We start from the raw sequence: 24371 nt of genomic DNA on the forward strand, positions 1-24371 counted from the left end.
TGCATTATCAAATGGCTGGTAAAAAAAAAAAAATGGCACAAAAAAAGCAAGACTTTGCCCACAACATCCACCAAACATACATGTTTAGCTGACAAAAAAACAAAAATATTATTATAACAAATAACAGTAATAAAGCCGAGCCAGCAAAAAAAGAAAAAGCTGGTCAGAACAGGTTCGTTTTGGTTCGGACCTGGACGAAAACGTTTTAAAAAAGCGAACCCCTTTTTCGCCAGAATAAACTCGCACAAGCAACGTATATCACAGAATATAAATAAAAGTGCTTAATAAAATTCCTACATGCCTCCTGACTGTGCTCTGTAGATCCGACGTGGTCATTTCAGAATAAATATGAGTATGTTAGTTGGTTAAAATAAAAAATAAAAAATTAAAAAGTGCATTGAATATAAAGGAAACTTCAGTGGCAAAGTGGAGACTGTGGAGGGTCACGGAGTCTCTGCGTCATGAGAAAAAAAAACGTTCAGTAACGTTAATGCTAATACTGATTTGTGTGTCATGTGGTTAGTGGTCTCGGCCAATCAGAACACAGCATTCTGAAATATTACTATTGAACCGTGGTAATAAGTGTGGGTCAGGGTTTTATCCGGCACGTATTCGAGGCAGGCAGACATTCACACACACACACATTTAAATTAGATACTACACACTAGCATGTTCTTGGAAGGGTTAAAGGAAACCAGAGAACCTGGATGAAACCCAGACACGAGGACTTTAAACAAACAGTAACCTAAAATCTGTATTTAAATACTGTGTAAATTTCGAGGCGGACTTGCACACGCGTTCCCTTCATTATAAGCGCGATATAAATGAAATAAGTATCACGGGCGTGGCTACGTCCCTCCTTTTCCTCCCTGAAGACAATATTCTTCAATCGGCTTTGAGACTCTCGTCCCTCGATACACGTTTGATATGTAGTACGTGATAAAGGAATCGCAGGAAAAAAACGAGTTTAAAAATCTGCTCACCTGTCAGTTGTTTTATATATACACTCTACAGCTCACTGTAGTATCTCAGGGGGCGGAGCCTCGTGAACATCAATCGAATGTGAGACCTACCGAACGTTCAGTGCTCCAAGGAGCCGACTATCTTACCTAATGTACCGTTAAATCCCTGACAGTACAGCGATCATGGAATCCATAGACTCCCTTATCCAGAGCGACTTACATTTATCTAATTCGTACAACTGAGCCGCTACAGTGTCAGGGGCCTTGTTTAGGGGCCCAGCTTAGTGTAGCTGGGATTTGAACTCTCAACCTTCGGATCCAAAATGTTGACTAGGTCTGGTTTCCAGAGGCTCTGCTTTCTCATCTATTCTCTTCCTCTTATTCGACTTTTCCATCACCTTCATGTCACCTTCTTGACCCATTCTTATATGCGACTTACCTCAGACTTTCAAAAATTTACCATACCCATAGCAAAGCGCTAATTTACTCCCTAACACACTTTCCTTTCCCCCTTGCCCCTACGTGCAGTATCCATCTTCAAAGTTCTCTCACCTTTCTTGTCCTGCAGAGCCTCGTGGATAACCAGACCCCGTGACTAGAACTCAGAGGCTGAGATGCTTCAATGTAGTAGGGGGAAAATATTGTTCGGCTGAAGGCTTCCTGAGTCAACAAGGGCAGTGTTTAGCATAAAGTACTGGTCTCATTTACACAATCCAGTCTGATTTGCTAATCTAGGCAGCTAGTTAAAAAAGATAACAGAACATTAGCCTGGTATCCCTTTTCCAATTTCTGTTCAACATTTACTACATATAGCTAATCATGTTTCCTAGCAAGCTAGCTATGGTTAAGGTGAATATTATTATTATTATATGCGGGATTAGAATCTGGATGCTCGCTAAATACGGGCTAACGCATTGTAGAGTTTGCTAGCAAGATATCATGATAAAGACAGCATATTCAGGCTTTATGAAAAGGAAATAAGAGCCAACGCTAAGGCCATGCGCTCACCCCTTAAGCTTCACCTCTCAAATCTCCACCCTTGTTGATCCTGGCCAATCTGGACATAATATTTCTCGCTGATACGAACGACTAGTCTCAGAACTATGCCGAAACATCTATTTACACAATTGTGCTTTCTGACAGAAGTTAGTGAACAAGAAGGCAAGCAAAGGTAAAAAAAGAAAAAAAAAAGGTCAGTGTTTACGCCATTCCCTTTTGGCCACACCCACACGATACATTCTCGTCCGATTGAAAATCCCCGTTTTCACTCTTTAATGCTCATATGGACGGGAAGAAGCATGAGAAAGGGAGGCGTGTCTACGAGTAGGGCGTGGTTTCAAGTTACCCCAGGAAGGTGTGGGCAGAGCGAGGGAGGTAGGATGAGGGGGCGGAGCAGGGTAAGAAGGGCTGCGTTGACCAACCATAGCTGGCAAGCTTTGGTTCCGCCTCAAACCCACCAACAAGCTCCCTCCTCCTGTGGGTAACAGAGTGGACGGGCGGTGAGCGGTATCCGAGTCGGCCCGGATGACGGGTTTGTCCAATCCGAGCTTGCGAAGACGCTCGACGAGGTCGGGTTTCACACCGTACACGTCCTGCAGGAAGAACTCAGCCGGCCGCGATGTCAGGAAGTTGTCGGAAAGTGTGGAGGTGGACTCGAAGGGTACAGGGGAGGGGCAGAGGGAGTTAGGAGGGGTATTGGGGGGCAGGTGCAGGGGCTGAGGAGGTTTGGAGGAAGCAGGAACTTTCTGGGCAGATATGCCTTTCTCCAACAGGAGCTTAGCCAGGCCTGCAGGGGGTGCTGTGGCACGGCGAGGAGGAAACGAGTCACCCAGACTCAACCTGCACGGGGTGACCGGAGTGGAGGGGACGGAGCGGAGAGAACTCGGGGTTGTCGCACAACTGAGGAAAAAGGAAAGGTAAAAACTGTTATAAAAGATAGAAAAATACAAGAATGAAACAATACCAAAGACAGAAACTAAGTTTGAGAGTAAGAGAGGAGAATGAGGACAAGAGAGGCAACAGCCAATCAGAGGGCAGTACCTGGGTGTGACCTGTGTGACATCACTAGGATGCAGGATGCGACAGGTGGTGAAGGTGTAGGTGGAGAACGTGGAGCTCTGGCACTTACCAGGATTCACTGCTTTAGAAAATAATAATCACACACACACAGCATAGAAATTTAATAAACATCTTTAGACCAATCAGGTTCTAGAATTCAGCAACACTGTAACAAACACGATAATAATCTCTGACCTATAGAGGGTGCTGTTGTAGTAACACCCAGGCCTGGTTGATACACAGGAAGTGACGTGGAACCTGAAGCCAGGTTTAGTAAGGTGTCAAAGGTCACCGCTGCTGCCGAGGAGACAGGAGACGCTCGTACAGATGGAGAAAGAGGCGGGGCTTTGAGTGGCGTGAAAACACTCCTCTCTTTTTTTCCATCCGGGGTGGAGGACGAGCGCACATTGAACGTAATCCCTTCATCTTCAGTCTTTGTGTTGTCCATCCATGGCGCTCTGTCATTCTCCTCATCCTCCTCCAGGTCGCTCAGATGATACACAGCATCCTGGGGGAGGGGCCTAAAGCCCTTAGTGACCACCCCGGGGTGTAGATCGAGGATGGTGGCCAAGTGAGGCTTTGCCAGCTGCTGCCAGTGGTGCAAGGTCAGAGAGCCTTCAGAAGGAAATGGAAAAGAGGAAAAGGACGTGAATTGGGACATGGTAGACTGAATATACTGTTTTAAGTAGGACGTCTGGTTTCAGGGACGTCCACAGAGAACAGAATATTCCAAGTATATGCCCATGGTCATTTAATGATGAGGCAATTCTAATGGTGTTTGTTCACCCTATACCCTATATTGCGATTAAAATTATAATTAAATTTATTAATGAATATATTCATATTTATTTTATTTAGCACATTTCCAAGATTTTTATTTATTTTTTTATATATAATAAATAAAAGTAATAAAGTTCAGTACTATTGTACATGGAGTAACCCAGCCATTAGGGGGGCACAAGCCAGTGTACTCTTAGTGCCGGTCCCAAGCCCGGGTAAATGGGGAGGGTTGCGTTAGGAAGGGCATCCAGCGTAAAACATGTGCCAAATCAAATATGCGGATCACAAATGAGAATTTCATACCGGATCGGTCGAGGCCCGGGTTAACAACGACCGCCACAGGTATCGTTAGCCGACAGGGTACCGGTGGAAATTGGGCTACTGTTGGCCGAAGGAGGAGAAGGAGAGGAGGAAGGCGTCTACAGAGACGGCAGGAAAAGGAGCAGTGTAGGAGAGTAGAGGTTCGGGTTGGTACTTTAAATGTTGGTACTATGACGGGTAAAGGGAGAGAGATAGCTGATATGATGGAGAGGAGAAAGGTAGATGTGTTGTGTGTTCAGGAGACCAAGTGGAAAGGGAGTAAGGCCAGGAACATTGGAGGTGGGTTTAAACTGTTTTACCATGGTGTGGATGGGAAGAGAAATGGTGTAGGGGTGATTCTGAAAGAAGCATACAGTAAGAGTGTAGTTGAGGTGAAGAGAGTTTCTGATAGGGTGATGATCGTGAAGGTGGAAGTTGAAGGGATGATGATAAATGTCATCAGTGCCTATGCTCCACAAGTTGGCTGTGAGATGGAGGAGAAAGAAAGATTCTGGAGTGAATTAGATGAAGTGGTAGATGGTGTACCTAGGAAAGAACGATTGGTGATTGGGGCAGACTTTAATGGGCATGTAGGTGAAGGGAACAGAGGTGATGAGGAGGTGATGGGTAGGTATGGTTTTAAGGAGAGGAATGTGGAAGGGCAGATGGTGGTAGATTTTGCTAAAAGGATGGAAATGGCAGTGGTGAACACGTATTTTAAGAAGAAGGAGGATCATAGGGTGACGTATAAGAGTGGAGGAAGGTGCACACAGGTGGATTATCTTCTGTGTAGGAGATGCAACCTGAAGGAGATTGGAGACTGTAAGGTGTTGGCAGGGGACAGTGTAGCTAGACAGCATCGGATGGTGGTCTGTAGGATGGTTTTGGAGGCGAAGAAGAAGAGGAGGAAAGTAAGGTTTGAAAGAAGAATAAGATGGTGGAAACTGAAGGAGGAAGAGTGTAGTGTGAGGTTCAGGGAAGAGGTCAGACAGGGGCTTGGTGGTGGTGAAGAGGTGCCGGATGATTGGGCAACTACTGCAGGAGTGATGAGGGAGGCAGCTAGAAAAGTACTTGGTGTGACATCTGGAAATAGAAAGCAAGACAAGGAGACGTGGTGGTGGAATGAGGAAGTGCAGGAGAGCATTAGGGGAAAGAGATTGGCAAAACAGAAGTGGGATCGACAGAGTGATGAGAAGAGTAGGCAGGAGTACAAGGAGATGCGGCAGCAGGTTAAAAGGGATGTGGCGAAAGCCAAGGAAAAGGCATATGAGGAGCTGTATAAGAGGTTGGACACTAAGGAAGGAGAAAAGGATTTATACCGATTGGTCAGGCAGAGGGACCGAGCTGGGAAGGATGTACTGCAAGTTAGAGCAATAAAGGATGGAGAGGGAAATGTGTTGACTAGTGAGGAGAGTGTGTTGAGAAGATGGAGGGAGTATTTTGAGCAGCTGATGAATGAGGAAAATCAGAGAGAGAGAAGGTTGGAGGATGTGGAGTTGGTGAAGCAGGATGTAGATAGGATTAGTAAGGAGGAAGTGAGAGCAGCGATTAAGAGGATGAAGAATGGAAAGTCGGTTGGACCAGATGACATACCGGTAGAAGCGTGGAGATGTTTAGGAGAGATGGCAGTGGAGTTTTTAACCAGATTGTTTAACAGGATTCTGGAAGGGGAGAGGATGCCTGAGGAATGGAGAAGGAGTGTGCTGGTACCGATCTTTAAGCATAAGGGAGATGTGCAGACCTGCAGTAACTACAGGGGAATTAAGTTGATCAGTCACACCATGAAGTTATGGGAAAGAGTAGTGGAAGCCAGGCTAAGAGAAGAGGTGACCATCTGTGAGCAACAGTATGGTTTCATGCCGAGGAAGAGCACCACAGATGCCTTATTTGCTTTGAGGATGTTGATGGAGAAGTATAGAGAAGGACAGAAGGAGCTGCATTGTGTATTTGTGGATTTAGAGAAAGCGTACGACAGGGTGCCGAGAGAGGAGTTGTGGTATTGTATGAGGAAGTCAGGTGTGTCAGAGAAGTATGTGAGGGTGGTGCAGGACATGTATGAGGACAGTGTGACGGCAGTAAAGTGTGCAGTAGGTACGACAGACTGGTTCAGGGTGAAGGTTGGACTGCATCAAGGATCGGCCCTGAGCCCTTTCCTGTTTGCAGTGGTGATGGACAGGTTGACGGACGAGGTCAGACAGGAGTCTCCCTGGACTATGATGTTTGCAGATGATATTGTGATTTGTGGTGAGAGTAGAGAGCAGGTTGAGAAGAGCCTGGAGAGGTGGAGATATGCGCTGGAGAGAAGGGGAATGAAAGTCAGTAGGAGTAAGACAGAGTACATGTGTATGAATGAGAGGGAGGGCAGTGGAGTGATGCGGTTGCAGGGAGAAGAGGTGGAGAAGGTGGAGGAGTTCAGGTACCTGGGGTCAACAGTGCAAAGTAATGGAGAGTGTGTTAGGGAAGTAAAGAAAAGAGTGCAGGCAGGGTGGAGTGGGTGGAGAAGAGTGACAGGAGTGATTTGTGATAGAAGAGTATCTGCAAGAATGAAAGGGAAAGTTTATAGGACTGTGGTGAGACCTGCGATGTTGTATGGATTAGAGACAGTGGCATTGAGTAAAAAACAGGAGGTGGAGCTGGAGGTAGCAGAGCTGAAGATGTTGAGGTTTTCGTTGGGAGTGACGAGGACGGACAAGATTAGAAATGAGTTTATTAGAGGGACAGCACATGTAGGATGTTTTGGTGACAAGGTGAGGGAGGCGAGATTGAGATGGTTTGGACATGTGCAGAGGAGGGACATGAATTATATTGGTAGAAAAATGCTGAAGATGGAGCCACCAGGTAGGAGGAAAAGAGGAAGGCCAAGGAGGAGGTTCATGGATGTGGTGAGGGAAGACATGCAGGTAGTTGGTGTAAAAGAGGCAGATATAGAGGACAGGGTGGTATGGAGACGGATGATCCGCTGTGGCGACCCCTAATGGGAGCAGCCGAAAGAAGAAGAAGAAGACTATTGTACATGGAGTGTTTGCTTTTTGTCTTAGTATCCATTTAGAAATATTTTTATAATACAGTTTATGTGTGTTTGCATATGTACTGCAGAGTCACAACGTTAAAAATCAACCACTTCATTGGTTTGGCAAATTAACATCGGCAACAATCCATACCGATGGTTTTTCCGGGTTGCATTATAGAGCATAAGAGCGGCCACTAGAGGCGAGTCACCGATATCACACACTCTTACTTTAAAGTGTCTTTTCAAATTTATTTTGGATATAACTGTTTTTATTTATTTGTTAATTTTCGATTCAAATTTAATGCATGCCTTTATTACCTTAACATTTATAATATAATTAATATATTTGTATTTATATAATTTTTAGCACATTTTCATGATTCAGTAAATTATTTTTGTAATAAAGTTCAGCACTATTTTACAGTGTTTTTTTTAACCAGCATCTACTTTCAAAACTATAAGTTGATTAACAGATTATTAGCATGCACGATTTAGCCTAGCTAGCGGTACAGGTCAAATCCATCGCTCCATCTCTAGTGCACAAGGCACTATTTAGGACTCACCCTCAATGGGCTTTACAATCTGCAGCTTTTCAGGTAAAAAGGTCTTGAAACAGCTGGAGGACACTGAGAACTCCGACAGGTTGGTGAAGGATGAGCGGACGCTTCCTGTTTGAGAGCTGCAGCCGCTGCTGCCACCCTCTGACTCCACCCCTTCGGAGAGCTCCTGCAGCTTCCGGTTCTTCTCGGCCTGAAAGTATTGGCGCTCACACAGGAAATTCTGCCTCCTCAGAGTGAGGCGACGCAGCGCAGAGACGAGGTCGCTTCCTCCGGGAGACCCGGGACAACCCACGGACACGCTGCTGAAATAGACACAAAACACACACAAGGGTCACTACCAGAACCCTGACACAGAGAAACGTACGTTGTGGAGCACATACTCACCTGTCCGTGGCGTGCTGTGCGTCTCCGTCAGGTGTTTGGTGTGTGCTGGAGTGAAACGGCTGCGACGTCATAACCACACCGCAGTGCCCTGACCCGGGAATAGGAGGTGTTGCTGCTCCTGCTCGAATTATCGACTCATTCGCTGACCTCACTGTCTGAAACACACGCTTATGGCTCGACCTGCAACAATCAAGTGATGCCCTTTTTGGGAATAATTACACCATAAACACCATACAGCATCTCTGTGGGTCTGGAAATCATACAATTTGTATTACCTCTGGTCCTGAAACGCGATCTCCTCCTCTACACTCAACTCCTTCCTCATGGTGCCTTCAATCTCAGCGGCTAGACACTCCTGAGAAAACGAGGCAGACAGACAAGACATGTAAAAGTCATATATATTGAATAAACAGGTGAAGGGAGATACAGTGGGACAGAGGAATATTATGTATTACTACCTGTAGGAAAGGCTGCTTAGGGAGACAGAGAGAGAAAGACGGGTGTGTGTCTTACCATGGGGTAGAGGCTGTGGGTGAGATGTCTGCGCAGGCCTGAGGACGGCGTGATCTTACTGCGAAGCTCCTTCGCCTCCTCCTGGGACTCGTGCAGCATCCCTACACACTCCGCATTTCTGTCAGCCAGCTCATTTAGCTAAAAACACACACACACACAGAGTTTTTCACCATCCAGTCCCAGTCATACACCTTTGTCCACCAGCATCAAACATTTTCAGCAACCAACAATCCAGGAAAAGGTTTTTCTTGTCCACAAGGTCCCAGGGTCCCCACAGAAATATAAATACATGATTGAATTTAATGTTGAAAAAAACCTCGACACACTATTGTAACATTGCTTGTTTATGAAAGCCTGTTTTTGCAAATCTGACTTGATTTCTTCTGATTCCCCCAGAGTTTATCCATTGTTTCACAGATGTGTAAAGCTTCCTGGAACTACAGAGGGGTGATGCTGCCTAATTGGTTAAAAAAAAAAAAAAAAAAAAAAAAAAAAAAAAGGGCGAAGAATTGCGAGAAGAAAGTAAATAAGAAATAAAGTTGAAATTAGGCAATTTTTTCATGTGGTGGAAACAGGCTTCCATATTTTTTCCAAGACTAAATACTTTCTTTAATCTTTAATATTTTATATCAATTAATTTTATTCTATTAAAAAGTGTGTGGGTGTGTGTGTGTGTGTGTGTGTGTGTGTGTGTGTGTGTGTGTGAGTATATACCTCAGCAGTAAGCTGTCTCTGGGAATCCTTTGAGGCTTGTAGATGAATCCTCAGCTCTTCTTTCTCCAGCGCTAACTAAAAAAAACATTAACACACAAATCACCTTCAAACATCTCCATCTGTCTTTCCACTTTTCCCACTGAACCCCTCTCTCCACCTGTCTGATTCTCCCTCTTCACCTTCTATACCTCCTTCCTCTGTCTTTTATTCTCTCTTTCCTCGTTTTCTCATTTTTCTACCCTGCACCTCCCCCCGCCCCCTCTCTCTCCTCCCAACCCCACAGTGGTTCACCTGTTTGAGGCGCTGTTGGAGCCCTACGATCTGAGACAGGAGCTGAGAGATTTCCTCCTGCTGCTTCATCAGATCTTCATTCTTCTGAGAAAGTTCCTCAGTCAGACTCACCATCTGAGTGTTCGACTCACCTAAGAAACACAACATTCTTCTTCCAAAACATTCCAAAACATAGACATGACATTAGACAGCGTGTAATGAACTTACGGAGCTCTTTAACACAATCGCTGACCAGCTGCTGCTCTTTCTCCTCGTATGTGATGGTCTCTTTCTTCAGCTGACAAGCCTGTAGAACAGAAACTGTGTGGTGAGATCAAAGGGGACAGATATGGTCATGTAGACCATTACGCTTGTCAGAAATGAAAAAAACGTGTATGTAGATCATTCATGAATTGTAGCTAGTGGTCCAGAAGCTGGATTTCTTTTTAACCTCTTTGATGATTTACATACCAAGAGGACCTACTGGATGACGTGCATTGAAAAAACACCACAAAAAGGCCTCCTGGATGAGTTAATCTCCAAATGGGTCTACTGTATCATCTAAAGAATAATAAGGAACTCATGGATGAACTACACATGAAGAGTGAATACTGAGAGGGTCTCCTGGATGAGTTACACGCTGAGTGGGTCTCCTGGATGAGTTACACGCTGAGTGGGTCTCCTGGATGAGTTACACGCTGAGTGGGTCTCCTGGATGAGTTACACGCTGAGTGGGTCTCCTGGATGAGTTACACGCTGAGTGGGTCTCCTGGATGAGTTACACGCTGAGTGGGTCTCCTGGATGAGTTACACGCTGAGTGGGTCTCCTGGATGAGTTACACGCTGAGTGGGTCTCCTGGATGAGTTACACGCTGAGTGGGTCTCCTGGATGAGTTACACGCTGAGTGGGTCTCCTGGATGAGTTACACACTGAGTGGGTCTCCTGGATGAGTTACACACTGAGTGGGTCTCCTGGATGAGTTACACACTGAGTGGGTCTCCTGGATGAGTTACACACTGGGTGGGTCTCCTGGATGAGTTACACACTGAAAAAGTCTCCTGGATGAGCTACAGTGTAGATCATACACTGAGAGGGCCTCCTCATTGAGTTAAAATGTAAAAGGGTTTAGTTAGAGGGTCTACAGAGGATCAACCAATCATTAAATGTGGGGTGGCAAAACTTTGTGTTATTTTACAAGACCCAATAGTTTCCATCCTCTGTGTGTGTGTGTGTGTGTGTGTGTGTGTGTGTGTGTGTGTGTGTGAGTGTGTGAGTGTGTGAGTGTGAGTGTGAGTGTGAGAGAGAGAGAGAGAGAGAGAGAGAGAGAGAGGGAGAGAGAGAGGGAGAGGGAGAGAGAGTTTAACCATGATGTCCCTCACCTCTACCCGGAGTTTCTGGTTTTCCTCCTCGAGCTCCTGCAGTTTGCTCTGCAGTGCCTCCAGCTGGCTGAGTGTCAGTGTGTGTGTGAGTGTGTGTGCAGAGGGAGTGTAGGGGAGCGATGGAGATGAGCTGGAGTCCGTTTCACTCTCCTCACTCACACTCGACACCACTCGCAAAAGCTCATCCTTCTTTATCAGCTCATGCTGCAGCTGGTGGACCTGAAGACGACCACAAGACCATAAGTCACACAACACAAATATTTACAGCCCTTTGCGTGTGTGTGTGTGTGTGTGCACGCGTCTTTACTTGATCCAGCGCCTGCGCGAGCTGCTCCTCCAGTGATTCGTTGCGCTCCTGAAGGACATGGTTCCTCTGCAGCAGAGACTGGCCAATCCGAGCAGCCAGCTCCAGATCCCGATCCCGCTGTTCAATCAACACAGAGTGCAGGAATCAGACAGCGAATCGGTATCAGGACCTGTTACAGCTCCAAACAATCCAATCTGTTACTCACCTCAGCCAACAGGTGTGTGACCACTTCAATGTCATTGTAGGTCTTGGTCATCTGCTCCACACGATCAGAGGTGAGAACTGCAGAAAGAAAGATAGAGAGAGAGAGAGAGAGAGAGAGAGAGAGAGAGAGAGAGAGAGAGAGAGAGAGAGAGAGAGAGAGAGAGAGCGAGAGAGAGAGGGTCAAACCCACACACTCACACACGCACACGCACACGCACACGCACACGCACACGCACACAGACCACATGTAGGCATGTGCCAATAAATGATTAATGTCTATTAATAATTTATGGAAGGAGACTCCAGTTCGAGTGCTGGTTACAGTAAAATCTGTAAGCTGTAAGAGAGCTTCCTGGATGAGCTACTTAATGAGAAGGGTTCATGAAAGATCTAAAAACTAAGAAGGCCTGCTGGATAAGTTACCTACACTGAGAGGCATCTCAAATGAGCTTTGCACTGAGAGGGCCCAGTGGATGAGATATACACTGAGAGGGCCTCCTGAATGAGCTGGACACTGAGAGGGCCTCCTGAATGAGCTGGACATTGAGAGGGCCTCCTAAATGAGCTGGACACTGAGAGGGCCTCCTGAATGAGCTGGACACTGAGAGGGCCTCCTGAATGAGCTGGACACTGAGAGGGCCTCCTGAATGAGCTGGACACTGAGAGGGCCTCCTGAATGAGCTGGACACTGAGAGGGCCTCCTAAATGAGCTGGACACTGAGAGGGCCTCCTAAATGAGCTGGACACTGAGAGGGCCTCCTGAATGAGCTGGACACTGAGAGGGCCTCCTGAATGAGCTGGACACTGAGAGGGCCTCCTGAATGAGCTGGACACTGAGAGGGCCTCCTGAATGAGCTGGACACTGAGAGGGCCTCCTAAATGAGCTGGACACTGAGAGGGCCTCCTAAATGAGCTGGACACTGAGACGGCCTCCTGAATGAGCTGGACACTGAGAGGGCCTCCTGAATGAGCTGAACACTTTTAGTAATATCAATATTGAATTTTGGCACATGCCTACACACAGTGTGTATATACACATGGACTATTTGTTCACAGTCCTGCACACACACAAACAGACAGTACTACCTATAATTCCCTGCATGCAGGAAACATAATCTAGACTAAATGTTCTCTACAGGGTCATGCTACATGCTACAATTAGCATTGAGCAGTAACACCAGCTACTGCAAAAACTACAGCAAATCACATGATACTGAGCATGGGCGCAGCTACGTCACATGCAATACTATAATACAGAGGGAGGGCGGGAGGGATAGAGGAAAACGAGTGCAGATGAAGAGTAAGTAAGAACACAAAGGGAGTTTATTAGAGGAGTTATAGAGCGAGATACCTTTGGAGAAAGTGTGAGAGCGGGGGAGAGAGGTGGAGGAGGAGGAGGAGGGCTCCAGGGTGAGAAAAGCTATAGAGAGAGAGAGAGAGAGAGAGAGATGTTAAATGCTGGACACTGAGGGGTATAATCAGCTGAACCCATATAACAGAGAGAGAAAAAAAGAGAGAGAGAGAGAGAGAAAAAGGATGGTTAAAAAAAAAAAAAAAGAGATAATGATGGAGGGTTGAGTGGAGAGCTGCAAAGAGCCTCAGCACCTGACCACAGGCTCCGCCCCTCACCCAGAGAGCAAGCACACCTGGGCAAAGAGAAATTCATAATGTGAAAAATGCTTGCATTAAACACAAACACACACACACACACACACACACACACACACACACACACACACACACATTAAGACAAACATTTTAAGACACACAACACACACCTTCTTAGATACACATTTAAGTGCAATCTGTTTTACATACACACACCAAAAAATTGCATACACAAAAACACAAATCCCAGAATACACACCTCTGTACACAAAACCATATCCTTCACAGACACAAACACTCCTGGAATGAATTGATCTACATGTTCATCATGCACTTCGTTGTCTATCGTCTCCTTCCTGTAGTGTGACCAGAATTAAAGCAAATAAGACACAAATGGCAACAAAAAAACACAAAAGTATTGGGACACCTTTTCCACCCTTTCATATGTGCTGCACTGTTACCACAAATTTGAATGCACACAATTTCACGCTGAAGGCGCACAATGGAGACATTTGACGCCTTTGGATGCTGTAGCGTGAAACTTTCCATTCACTTGAACTTGGAGAACCAAAGCTGTTCCAGCATGACAGTTCCTCTGTGCACAAAGCGAACTCCATGCAGATATGATTCATACAATGAATGTGAACACTGACTGCACCCCAGACCTCCTCACCTCACCCACCTGACTCTAACAACACCCTTGTGTCTAAATTTATCATTCACCCTGATCATGGTGCAACGATTAATATGCAATGCAAGGTTCAAGGATTTTTCTTTTAGAGGCACTTTAAGATACACTAAGCTGCAAAGGGAATTTTTCACAGATTCACAATGATGAGGCAAAAATTATATATATATACACACACACACACACACATTCAGGTCACAAGCGGTTATTGCATGTCAAGAAACTCCACGGTACAGATACGTCTCCTTGTAAATATCTGTCCTTCAGAACCGGTTTCATACCCGGACAATAAACACTAAACAGGTTCAATGACATTATACAGGATGGGAAAGAGGTAGTAAATAAATCACGCACGGAAGTGTGTTTATTACGTTATATAACCGAGACACACGTAGAATAAGTAAAAACACCTTTATACAGCGTGTTTGAGTGCAGCACACAATCTGACACTGAGGGTCAAAGTTTGGAGCTGTTTATTATTCAAGTTTTTAGCCACCCTCATCATCATCATCATCATCATTTACTGCTTTTGGCAGACACTTTTATGCAGAAAGGCTTGTGGATAGGGTTGCAAAATGCCAGAGATTTTCAAGGCTGGAGACTTTAAAAGGATTAAATTGGGAATTATTTAATTAATTAATTGTGGTTTGAAAAAAATATATATATATTGGTCAAAACACAAAATAAAGTCCACCTTCGTGAGTATTCACGTAAATTACAGAAACATTACATACATTTTACATCAGGCAAAATGTCATTTTTTATATCTGGATTAGTTTGCATGCATGTCAGCTTATGACTAAACAAAACATTTATATTTATGTATGATACAATTTATATACATTTTCCCAAAATGTCTAATTTCTATTCTATTTCTGGTAAGTTTCCAACCTGGAATTTTTCACCCAACTCCGTGTCCCTGCATCGAAAGGTCAATTGAGGACACAACCCAATGTCTGCCTTGGGGTCGAAACCAATACACATTGTACATAAAGAAAGACCAAAGCCAAAGACTCTTCCCCCATTTCCAGTATGACTTAATACACAGCACAGGCATCAAAACAAACACAGACCTTTTTATTTACCGTTAAATGTCCTCTCAATGAGACAATCGACTGAGGAAATCAATTAAACACACTTTCAGTGACAACTTCTGCTTTTTTACTTAGTCCTCAGTGTCTATTCTTTCTGTGCATTACCACAAACCAAAAGTACAGAGACACCTGCCCACCACAAAAGATCTTCTTCCCCAAACTGTTGCCACACAATCATATAGCTTTACCATTTCCCTTCTCTGGAACCAAGAGGCCTCAAACCTGTTCCAGCATAACAATGTGAAGTCCATAAAGACATGGTGTGTGCCAGAGTTCTAGTGGTACAACTCAAGTGTCCTGGGATGAACTGGAACACCTTTTGAACCTCAGACCTCCTTAACATCAGTACCTGATCTAAATCATGCTCTTGTAGCTGAGTGCACACTGATCCGCACATTCAAGAGTGATTGTTAGGGGTGCACATACTTTTGGCCATGTAGTATATATTACAGTTTGGGCTGTAACTGAAACTACAGACGATTATAAGATTAAATATGTCAGGACATTAGAGGTAGCATGTAGAGTACACTGAAATATGACATCAGCAATGGGCACTGAAATATGAGACTCACATCAACACTGACCAATACACTAGTTTTAATACATACTCCTTTTCACTGATACAGATCAAAACACACACACACACACACACACACACACGCTATGTAACCTTGTATTTATAGGTCATGCATATGCACGCACACAACATACACACAAACAACTTAATGCCCTTTAAACTCTGACCTTCAAGAACGAAGCGGTCATACAGCTCCTCATTCTGAAGATTTAAAACCGCCATGGCTGCTGCTCCTCTCTTTAATTCTCTCTCTCTCTCTCTCTCTCTCTCTCTCTCTCTCTCTCTCTCTCTCTCTCTCTCTCTCTCTCTCTCTCTCTCCTCCCCCTTTCTCTCCATCCTTCTATCCCATGACTTCAGCCCTGGATCTGCTGTCAGATTACACTTAAGGGACCAGCAATAAATTCTGCCGCGCGCGCGCGCACACGCGCGCACACACGCACACGCGCGCACGCACACGCACACGCACACGCACACGCACACACACACGCACACACACACGCACACACACACGCACACACACACGCACACACACACACACACACACACACACACACACACACACAGGGACTTTCAGTGTACACTTGACACTGAATAAAGTGTATATAAATAGCCGAACCTCTGCGCACTGTCTGAAACACAGAACAGGTTCACACACGCGCGCGTGCAGTTCTAAAACAGACACAGACACACACGCGCGCGCACACACACACACACACACACACACACACACACACACACACACACACACACACACACACACACAGGGACTTTCAGTGTACACTTGACACTGAATAAAGTGTATATAAATAGCCGAACCTCTGCGCACTGTCTGAAACACAGAACAGGTTCACACACGCGCGCGTGCAGTTCTAAAACAGACACAGACACACGCGCACACACACACACACACACACACACACACGCGCACACACAGACGACTCACTCATGTAGCGAAATGTCTCCTCAGCCAGCAGTGAAGAGATGGAGCTGTGTTCATCCGGAGAGCAGGCAGGAGAAACCATCCAGTCCTGAGTCTCGTACACGTACACAGGGTCTGCATTGGTCACACACACGCTACGGCCCTCATCTAACACACACACACACACACACACACACACACACACACACACACACCTTTTAGGAAACACAGTATAACACCAGCACACCCTGTTGTGAATGTGTCTCAGTCAAAAGTGGCTTTTGAGAGACATGTGCATGTTCCTTTTTTTTTTTACTACGCAACAAACTTGGTATCAGTATGAAGATTTCCTTTGACCAAACAAATTGATAAATGTCCAGATGTTCCTCCTCCTTCAGCATGAAAAACAGCTTTACACACTCTCAGCATCCCGACAGTTCATTTTTCCAAACATTCAGCTGAAAAACGTTCGAGATGTTCGTCACTAGTCAGAGATTTTCTTTGTGATCCAGTTTTTGGATTTGGGTGCATTGACTGGTTGCCATGTTGGTTCCTTTCACCCGAAATAATTCTCCAACCTTCCCTGATCCAAAACAACCCCAAACCATTAAGCTTTTATCTCCATGTATACCTGTGGGGCTAAAACAGTCTGCTAACATCTTCTCTCCTGGTCTCTGCCTTACACAAGTTCTCCTGCTGGAGACAAAAATGTCCAACTTTCTTCCACTCATTCACTTTATAATTCTGGTGTGTTTTTGCTTTTTAACCATGTTTGTTGCCTAGAAACAAAAGGAACATCCATGTGTCTCAAAAAACATAAAAGACTAGATGTTTCCACACTTTAAAAAAGTGCTGTCTTTTCTAGATTTGCTTGAATACAAACATAGTTTAACATAGTTTTTCAATAGTTAATATTAATATGCAATGCTTCAAGGCAAAAAAAATTAAAATAAATAAAATCTTAGAAAGTAAAAATGCACTATGTGGACAAAAGTATTGGGACACATGACCTTCCAGCCATATGTGGTTCTTCCCCAAACTGCCAAACAGACATTTGTACAGGAAGTCTTTGGATGCTGTAGCACAAAATATTCCCTTCACATGAACCAGGAGATCAAAACCTGCTCCATGAAGATATGCTTTAAATGGAAAATCTCTCGCTATAAAGCTTTCACTTTCAACCCTACTGAACAATGAATGTGAACACTGAATGCACCCCAGGCCTCCTCATCTCACCTTCATCAGCACCTGACTTTATCATGAGCACAAACCTCCACACTCCAAAATATAGTGGAACATCCTCCCAAAAGAGTGGACGTTATTATTAATGTAAAATACCTATACACACTTATATAAATATACGATTATTAAACATGACAAACACAACAAAAGCAAAGAAAGTAAATAAGCAAAATTCTCAGATATACTGACTGGCGGTGTTATAATATTGTTTCAATTAAATCTTAAACTCTCGATTCTGATTGGTCAGAAGGTGATGCTTCGTTTTCTGTAATGAGCGTCGGCTTTAATTAGGATCACTAATATCGATGGGAGCCTGTATTTCCCACTTAAAGAAGATTTAAAAAAAAATTTAAATAAAGGCTGTCTCTCGGTGTGAGACTCGTCTCCCATATACTCATCAAGTGTCCATTAAGTCCAGAGGGATGTGATGTGGGCGATTTGAGACACAGCCTTGTCTCTCTGAGTTCAGAGCAGGTCAACCGAGTCAATATGTAATTTACTGGGGCAACAGATAAATATAGATGCTGGTGCATGCTTTACACCCATGCTTTTAAACACACACACACGCACCTGTTCCCACGGCCGCCTCCTTCTTCTCCGCACTCATATGCTTGACCTCGAGCATCCTGATTGGCTGCTGGGTGGAGAGAGGGCGGAGCTCCTCAATCCTACCCAAAGTGCAGCAAGGCAAGAGGGAAAAGGCCGATCATGACCTCACATCCTGTCCCGCCTCCACCTCACGTGCATGTGCACAAACACACACACGCGCGCGCGCGGTCCTCCACCTAAAAGAGAAAACACACTGCTGCAGGATTAGACATAAAGGGATCATACAAATCCGACTTCCAACATACGTTACTTTCAAAAGGTTAAAGGGATAAAAGAACCGCTTCATGATGTGCTGCTCTCGGGGAAATGAATCAATGCCCGGGTGGTAAATGTCAATTATTCTTTTCTAAAAGCAGCAGATGCCCTCATTTGTTCAATTTAATGCAGCTTGATTACTAAAGAGTGTATTTAAATACTGGAACACAGCAGAAGAAATGTTTGTCGTTTCTCTGGATTTGTTCATTGTTTCACTTTCTCTCCCTTCATCGCTCGCTCTCATCCCACTGTGGTTGTTTATTCTTGGTGCCTCTCTCCCTTCATCCCACACTCAGTGACATTTATTCATCCACAGCTCAATCATTCATCCAGCTCATTCTGTGTGTGTGTGTGTGTGTGTGTGTGTGTGTGTGTGTGTGTGTGTGTGTGTGTGTGTGTGTGTGTGTGAGTGTGAGAGAGAGAGTTAGTGTGTGTGTGTGTGTGTGTGTGTGTGTGTGTGTGTGTGTGTGTGTGTGTGTGTGTGTGTGCTTCACCAATCAGGGTTTTTCCTGTTTTTGAAGACTTAAGTCACTGCCACGAGTTTACAGAAGCCACAAACAGGAAGTGAGGTCATAAGTGGCGATGTACAGAGAGCAAGAGGAGAGAACACATGGAGAGAGATAGAGATTCTATATATATATATCTCTGAGAGAGAGAGAGAGAGAGAGAGAGAGAGAGAGAGAGAGAGAGAGAGAGAGATACACAGTGTGTATGCGATACAGAAAAAGAGAGAAAGACAGACAGTATGAGACAGAGAGAGAGAGAGAGAGAGAGAGAGAGAGAGAGAGACAGAGACAGAGAGATGGAGAGGCAGCTAGCAAAAATTAACAGAGACTGAGAGTTGCTCTCTCACACTCGCTCACTCGCTCTCTCTCTCTCTCACACACACACGTGCACACACACAAGAAACAACCGCTAATTATTGCCATTATTGTTCAATATTTTGCTCAAAAGGGAAGTTGTCAGTAGAACAGCATGATGCCACTCGCAGTCTTTTAATAACACACACACACACACACACACACACACACACACACACACACACACACCATTTTGGGAGAGACCTACATTTGGATATAACTGTGGTTGATGAGGTTTACTGTAAATTCAGTTCTGCATAAACAAACTTTAGTTCCTGCTTGTCCCTTAATTCTCATGATCCCTAACACACACACACACACACACACACACACACACACACACACACACAGGAAAGAGGCACTATGCATTACACAGGCATATCACTGGCTCTCGTTGTAGACATGGAGACATCCGGATCACGCGCCATAGAACACCATGAAGGTCATCCGTAACCAAGCGGAGAAAACGGAGCATCAATAAGAACAAGGCGTGTCTCTACAATGGACAAACCAAACAGTTAGGACATCAAGAGACTTAAAGCACCATTAAACGAGCTGCTGGAAGATCTGTCAAGTTCTGGTGAGTCCACGGCATGTGACGAATATGAGAGATGGCTTTCATGTTGTCTGGGTATGGAAAGCATTTCTCACAAACATGCTTTCAGGCCTCTTTGGATTTTGGCTTTAGAAAGACATTATTGGGACACCTGACTTTTCCACCCATATGTGGTTCTTCCTCAAACTGTTACCACAAAGCTGGAGACCACAATTATGGAATGTTGTAGCCTGAAATTTTCCCTTTCACTTGAACTACAAGATCCAAACCTGCTCCAGCATGACACTGCCCCTGTGCACAAAGCAAACTCCACGAAGATCTGCTTTACATGTGTTGGAGTGGAAGATCTCCTGCTATAAAGCTCTGACCTCAAACCCTATTGAACAACTCTGGGATGAATTGGAACGACACCACAGGCCTCCTCACCTCACCTCCATCACTGCCTGACTTTACTAACAGTCTTGTAGCTAATAAGCACAAATCTCCACAAAATCTAATGGAACATCTTCCCAGAAGAGTGGAGATCATTAACAGCAGATGGAATGTGCATGGGATGTTCAAAAGGTTTACCGTACCAATCTTCTATTTAGGTGTCCACAAACATTTTTTGTGCCAGATTTTCCCCCGAATTTATCACTCAAAGATCATCACATCTATGGTGAAGCATGGTGGTGGATGCATAAAGACCTGCTTCTCTTCAGCTGGAACTGAAGCTTTAATCGAGATAAAGGGACTCATGGAAAGGTCAAATGTGAACCAGGGTATTTTGTGGATGGAAAAAAATTAAGTTTTCTTCCTAAAGATTAGAATTGTTTTCCACTAGAATGTTATGGGTTGCTCCGTTTTTTTTTTTTCTCAAGATCGGACTTTATCTATTCAACGTACATCAAGGACTAAACACACTGCTCTTCTGATCTACAGCGATTGATTTTCAAATCCCCCCACGAGTCGTTTCCATGGTTACACTTAGGAAGCGTTTAACACCACATCATGGAGCTCACGTAGATCAACAAAAACAACCTGCATCTTCTTCTTTCAGCTTCTTCCATTAGGGGTCACCACAGCGGATCATTCGTCTCCATACCCCCCTGTCCTCTACAACCTCTTTCAAATCAACCACCTGCATGTCTTCCCTCACCACATCCATAAACCTCCTCCTTGATCTTCCTCTTTTCCTCCTTCCTGGTTCCTCCATCCTCAACTCAACTGCTTTTGACCGAACATGGGATCAGAATCGTTTTAGTAAATAACTGAAAAACATTCAGGATCTCGATCTATAAAAACAGATAAATATACAGTTTAAATCAATAATTCATTCACCAGGACTACAGTCTGCTTTGATCACCATCACTGCACCTCAACATCTGTAATAAATGGACATTCGGTGCCACCCAGATGAGGATGAGGTTCCCTCAAGAGTCTGGTTCCTTTCAAGGATTCTTTCTTATGCCCTCATGTTTTCTTCACCACAGTCTCCACCAGCTCACTCATCAGGGACAAACTTACACTTATAAAGAACATATTCGTTCTTTATCAGCACATTATCTGTGTAAAGCTGCTTTGAGACAATGTTCATGATCGATCTTCATTGTCATTGTATAGTACAAATACACAGCAGTTTAGCTTCTACCACAAGTGCAAATAGGAGCAATTGTGCATATTGACAATTGCAAATAAATATACAAATATATGTACAGCATGTAATATATAAGGGGATTAATTATTATTAAAGGAATAAATGCACAGCAAATAAATATAAAAGCTCTGGCAGTAAAACAAATGTTGATCAATGCATTCCTACATAAATAAATTAATTAATGATGTAAATGATGCATCTGTCCACCATAAACGCGTGCATTAATCTAAACTGAGTGGATATTTGATTAAAGAGAAATTTAAATAGATCAGAATAAACGCAGTGTATTTGAGCTGCAGCCCTGATTCGCGCGAGCGCACCTCATCCGGGGCTTCACCTCAATCCCACCGCTTCAGTTTCGCTTTTCTACACGTTTACAAATACAAACTCCATTCATTCTTCATCAAATGAGAAACATGAAGACAATAAACCCACACGGACCTTGTACGCCTCCTTTAAATGAAGAAAACACGCCGTTTCGTGCTGAGACTCTCCGCTGCTGTCACACTGCGACTCCTCAAACCAACCACCAACAACACGACGACGCGCGAGCGAGCCGGAAGTCCGCCAAGGAGAAGCGCCGCGCGCGCTTCCGGAATACAAAAAAAAAGGAAAAGAATTTAAACATGGCCGCCGTATCGCTACTAACGGTTCTAACATTTTTTAGAATAAGAGTTCCGGACTGAGAAATACACCCAAAACAATTAAACTACATATTTCAATATTAGTTAACTTATTATAATTTTTATTTGTATTATTATTATTATTTTTTATTTTTTTTATTATTATTTTAAACACATTATTAGAGTAACATCTGTGTCTTAAAGTAACGGAGATCGAGGATTTTTGCTTTAAATGTTTATAAAAAAAATACCCTATTTCCTTATAAAATGCGTTACGTTATTACTATTTGTGCTTTATATATTTATCATTATATAACACATTTTATTAGTTTTAGAAATAAAAAAAAAATACTTCATCTTCTGACCCATCGACATCAGATAATTACGAGTAAAAAAAGTAAGAATTTTCCATTTAATGTAATATAAGAATAAAAAATTACTTGGAATAGGTATTAGGATATAGCGACTTTTTTCTTTAAAATGCCTAAAATATTTATTTATTTTATTTTATTATTAATTTACATGTATTTGTTTGTTTTAAAAATGTTTTTGAAATTAATCTAATTGTTCGGTAATGTAATTGATCATTTATTTACTTAAGCAATTAATTAATTTATTTATTTGGTTGTTTATTAATATCGTTATAACTATTTCTAGGCTTGGGACTTTTATTGTGTGATAGGTTGTGACGTCAATATGTGGGATCAGCTGCGAAGAGGGGGGAGTGTGTGTGTGTGTGTGTGTGTGTGTGTGTGTGTGTGTGTGTGTGCGTGTGCGTGTGCGCGCGCACACTCAGAGGCTGCCCTCCTGTTGTAACAGTGGAGTCTTGATTCTAACATAATAATCCAAGATCATCCGTGAAGCCAGACCACGCGTGGTGAGTGTGTGTGTTTGTGTGTGTGTGTGTGTGTGAGCTGGACATGTTAAAGGTGACCCAGATGAATGAGATGTGTATCAGTGGGTTGATGTGATTGCAGTAATGTAATTATCTCCGAAGTGACGTCATGTGAAGTGTGTGTCTTGTCCCTGTGTATCTCTAAAAGCTGATTAAGTAGTCCAAAATCCACTGAAGGTGTCGTGGTCATCAGTATTCTCAGAGCAGATGGGGTCAGATCAGATTAGATGTTCTCTGATCTCAGCTGCCCTTCTGCCCCACACGGGGCTTCAGAACATCACGGCTCAGTGAGACTGAAACTCTCCTTGTACTGAAGATCAACATTAGTATATTTATGGTCCGTTTGGTTTTGTTTGGATCTGATTTCATACACTGACCTTTTAGCAAACACTTTTTCCTGCTTAGGTTTCACTCCTCAGTGTTGACTGAAGTCAAATGACTCTATCAAGTGATAGAAGAACGTTTTGGGCCCCATGCTGGAGGAGATCTCAGGGTTTCTAAACACTTTGACAGACGACCCTGTGCTACGCGATGTAAAGATTCAATCACTAATGTAATGGCTAAAGATCATTTATACTTAATGCTGTTTCGTTGTTCACCGAAAACTCACTAGTTTTCTGTTTGTTTGTTTGTTTCTCACTTCAGGCATAATTATTTTGTACTTTTAGCTATAGTTTATATATATATATATTTATATATTGTGTGAGATCTGAAGTTTAAAATTATAATAATTTTTTTTTTTTTAAGTAAAAAAAAAAATTATAATTCCAAACTTTTTATTTGCAGATGCCTCACACAAGGTTTAATTTATTAAATTATGCAATTATTACATTATTTGTATTATTATTTTTGATTTTATTATCATTCCAGACATATTTTTAATTTATTAGTTTATTTTTCTTTAAAACAAAATGATTTTATGTACACATATATATATATATAATGTGTATGTGTATATTTTTTATATATCTTTTATATATCTTTTTGTATTTAATTTTATATTATATTTTTTAATTACATTATTATTACATAAAAAAAAAAAAATTTCAGTCATAACATCTAGATGACATTTTAGATTTGTTTTTAAACCAGACAATTTTAGTTCTGCTTTTGTATTTTTTATTTCTAAAAAAAAAAGTGTTTTACTCATAATTATTGTTATTATTAATTCCAAAAAACATTTTGTTTGTTTAATTTAAAACTAAAAAAAAATATATATTTCATATAAAATTTTTTACTATTTAATAAAATAATTGTTTTAAAAAAGTGAACGAAAGACACGTAAGAAGTTACGGGAATTTAAGGAACTTAAGTTAAGCTGAACTTTTTTACTGAGAACTGTGTTGAGCTGGTGTTACAGGTGTGTG

General features: G+C 43.0%; 2 protein-coding genes across 20 annotated transcripts in view; one reads left to right on the forward strand and one right to left on the reverse strand.

Moving 5' to 3' along the window:
- On the reverse strand, window positions 1-22062 carry trak2 (trafficking protein, kinesin binding 2). Of its 16 annotated transcripts, none has more exons than XM_083566507.1 (17): window positions 21928-22062; window positions 18141-18355; window positions 16353-16496; window positions 12794-12862; window positions 11444-11520; window positions 11239-11355; window positions 10932-11150; window positions 9780-9858; window positions 9573-9703; window positions 9282-9356; window positions 8568-8705; window positions 8330-8409; window positions 8055-8234; window positions 7674-7969; window positions 3216-3635; window positions 3003-3102; window positions 1-2861 (listed from the first exon to the last, which is right to left on the reverse strand). In XM_083566507.1, exons 2-17 carry the CDS (start codon window positions 18193-18195, stop codon window positions 2234-2236), a joined length of 2808 nt encoding a protein of 935 aa, XP_083422633.1. In that variant the 5' UTR covers window positions 18196-18355; window positions 21928-22062; the 3' UTR covers window positions 1-2233. The 16 variants fall into 16 exon arrangements, with proteins under 16 accessions (XP_083422633.1, XP_083422632.1, XP_083422621.1 ...); XM_083566506.1 differs by having other exon boundaries at window positions 3003-3099; window positions 7674-7972; XM_083566495.1 differs by having other exon boundaries at window positions 7674-7972.
- A 773-nt stretch (window positions 22063-22835) lies between these two features.
- The window catches only part of stradb (STE20 related adaptor beta), an 8418-nt gene continuing 6882 nt past the window's right edge, over window positions 22836-24371 (forward strand). For 2 of the 4 annotated variants that reach the window (XM_083567513.1, XM_083567512.1), the window contains exon 1: window positions 22836-22986. The gene's annotated coding sequence lies outside the window, so the exon portion shown is untranslated. Of the gene's footprint in view, window positions 22997-23277; window positions 23342-23409; window positions 23558-24371 lie in introns of all 4 variants that reach the window. The other 2 variants (XM_083567514.1, XM_083567515.1) reach the window with 2 other exon arrangements.

The sequence above is a fragment of the Silurus aristotelis genome (assembly GCF_946808225.1).
Source record: "Silurus aristotelis genome assembly, chromosome: 2".
Classification (NCBI taxonomy): domain Eukaryota; kingdom Metazoa; phylum Chordata; class Actinopteri; order Siluriformes; family Siluridae; genus Silurus; species Silurus aristotelis.

Coding starts and splice junctions, on each gene's coding strand:
- trak2 (XM_083566495.1), bottom strand. CDS start 18,195: ATGCTCGAGGTCAAGCATATGAGTGCGGAGAAGAAGGAGGCGGCCGTG. Junction 9,704..9,779: donor CGATTGTGTTAAAGAGCTCC/GTAAGTTCATTA, acceptor TGTGTTTCTTAG/GTGAGTCGAACACTCAGATG. Junction 8,410..8,567: donor CCCACAGCCTCTACCCCATG/GTAAGACACACA, acceptor TCGTTTTCTCAG/GAGTGTCTAGCCGCTGAGAT.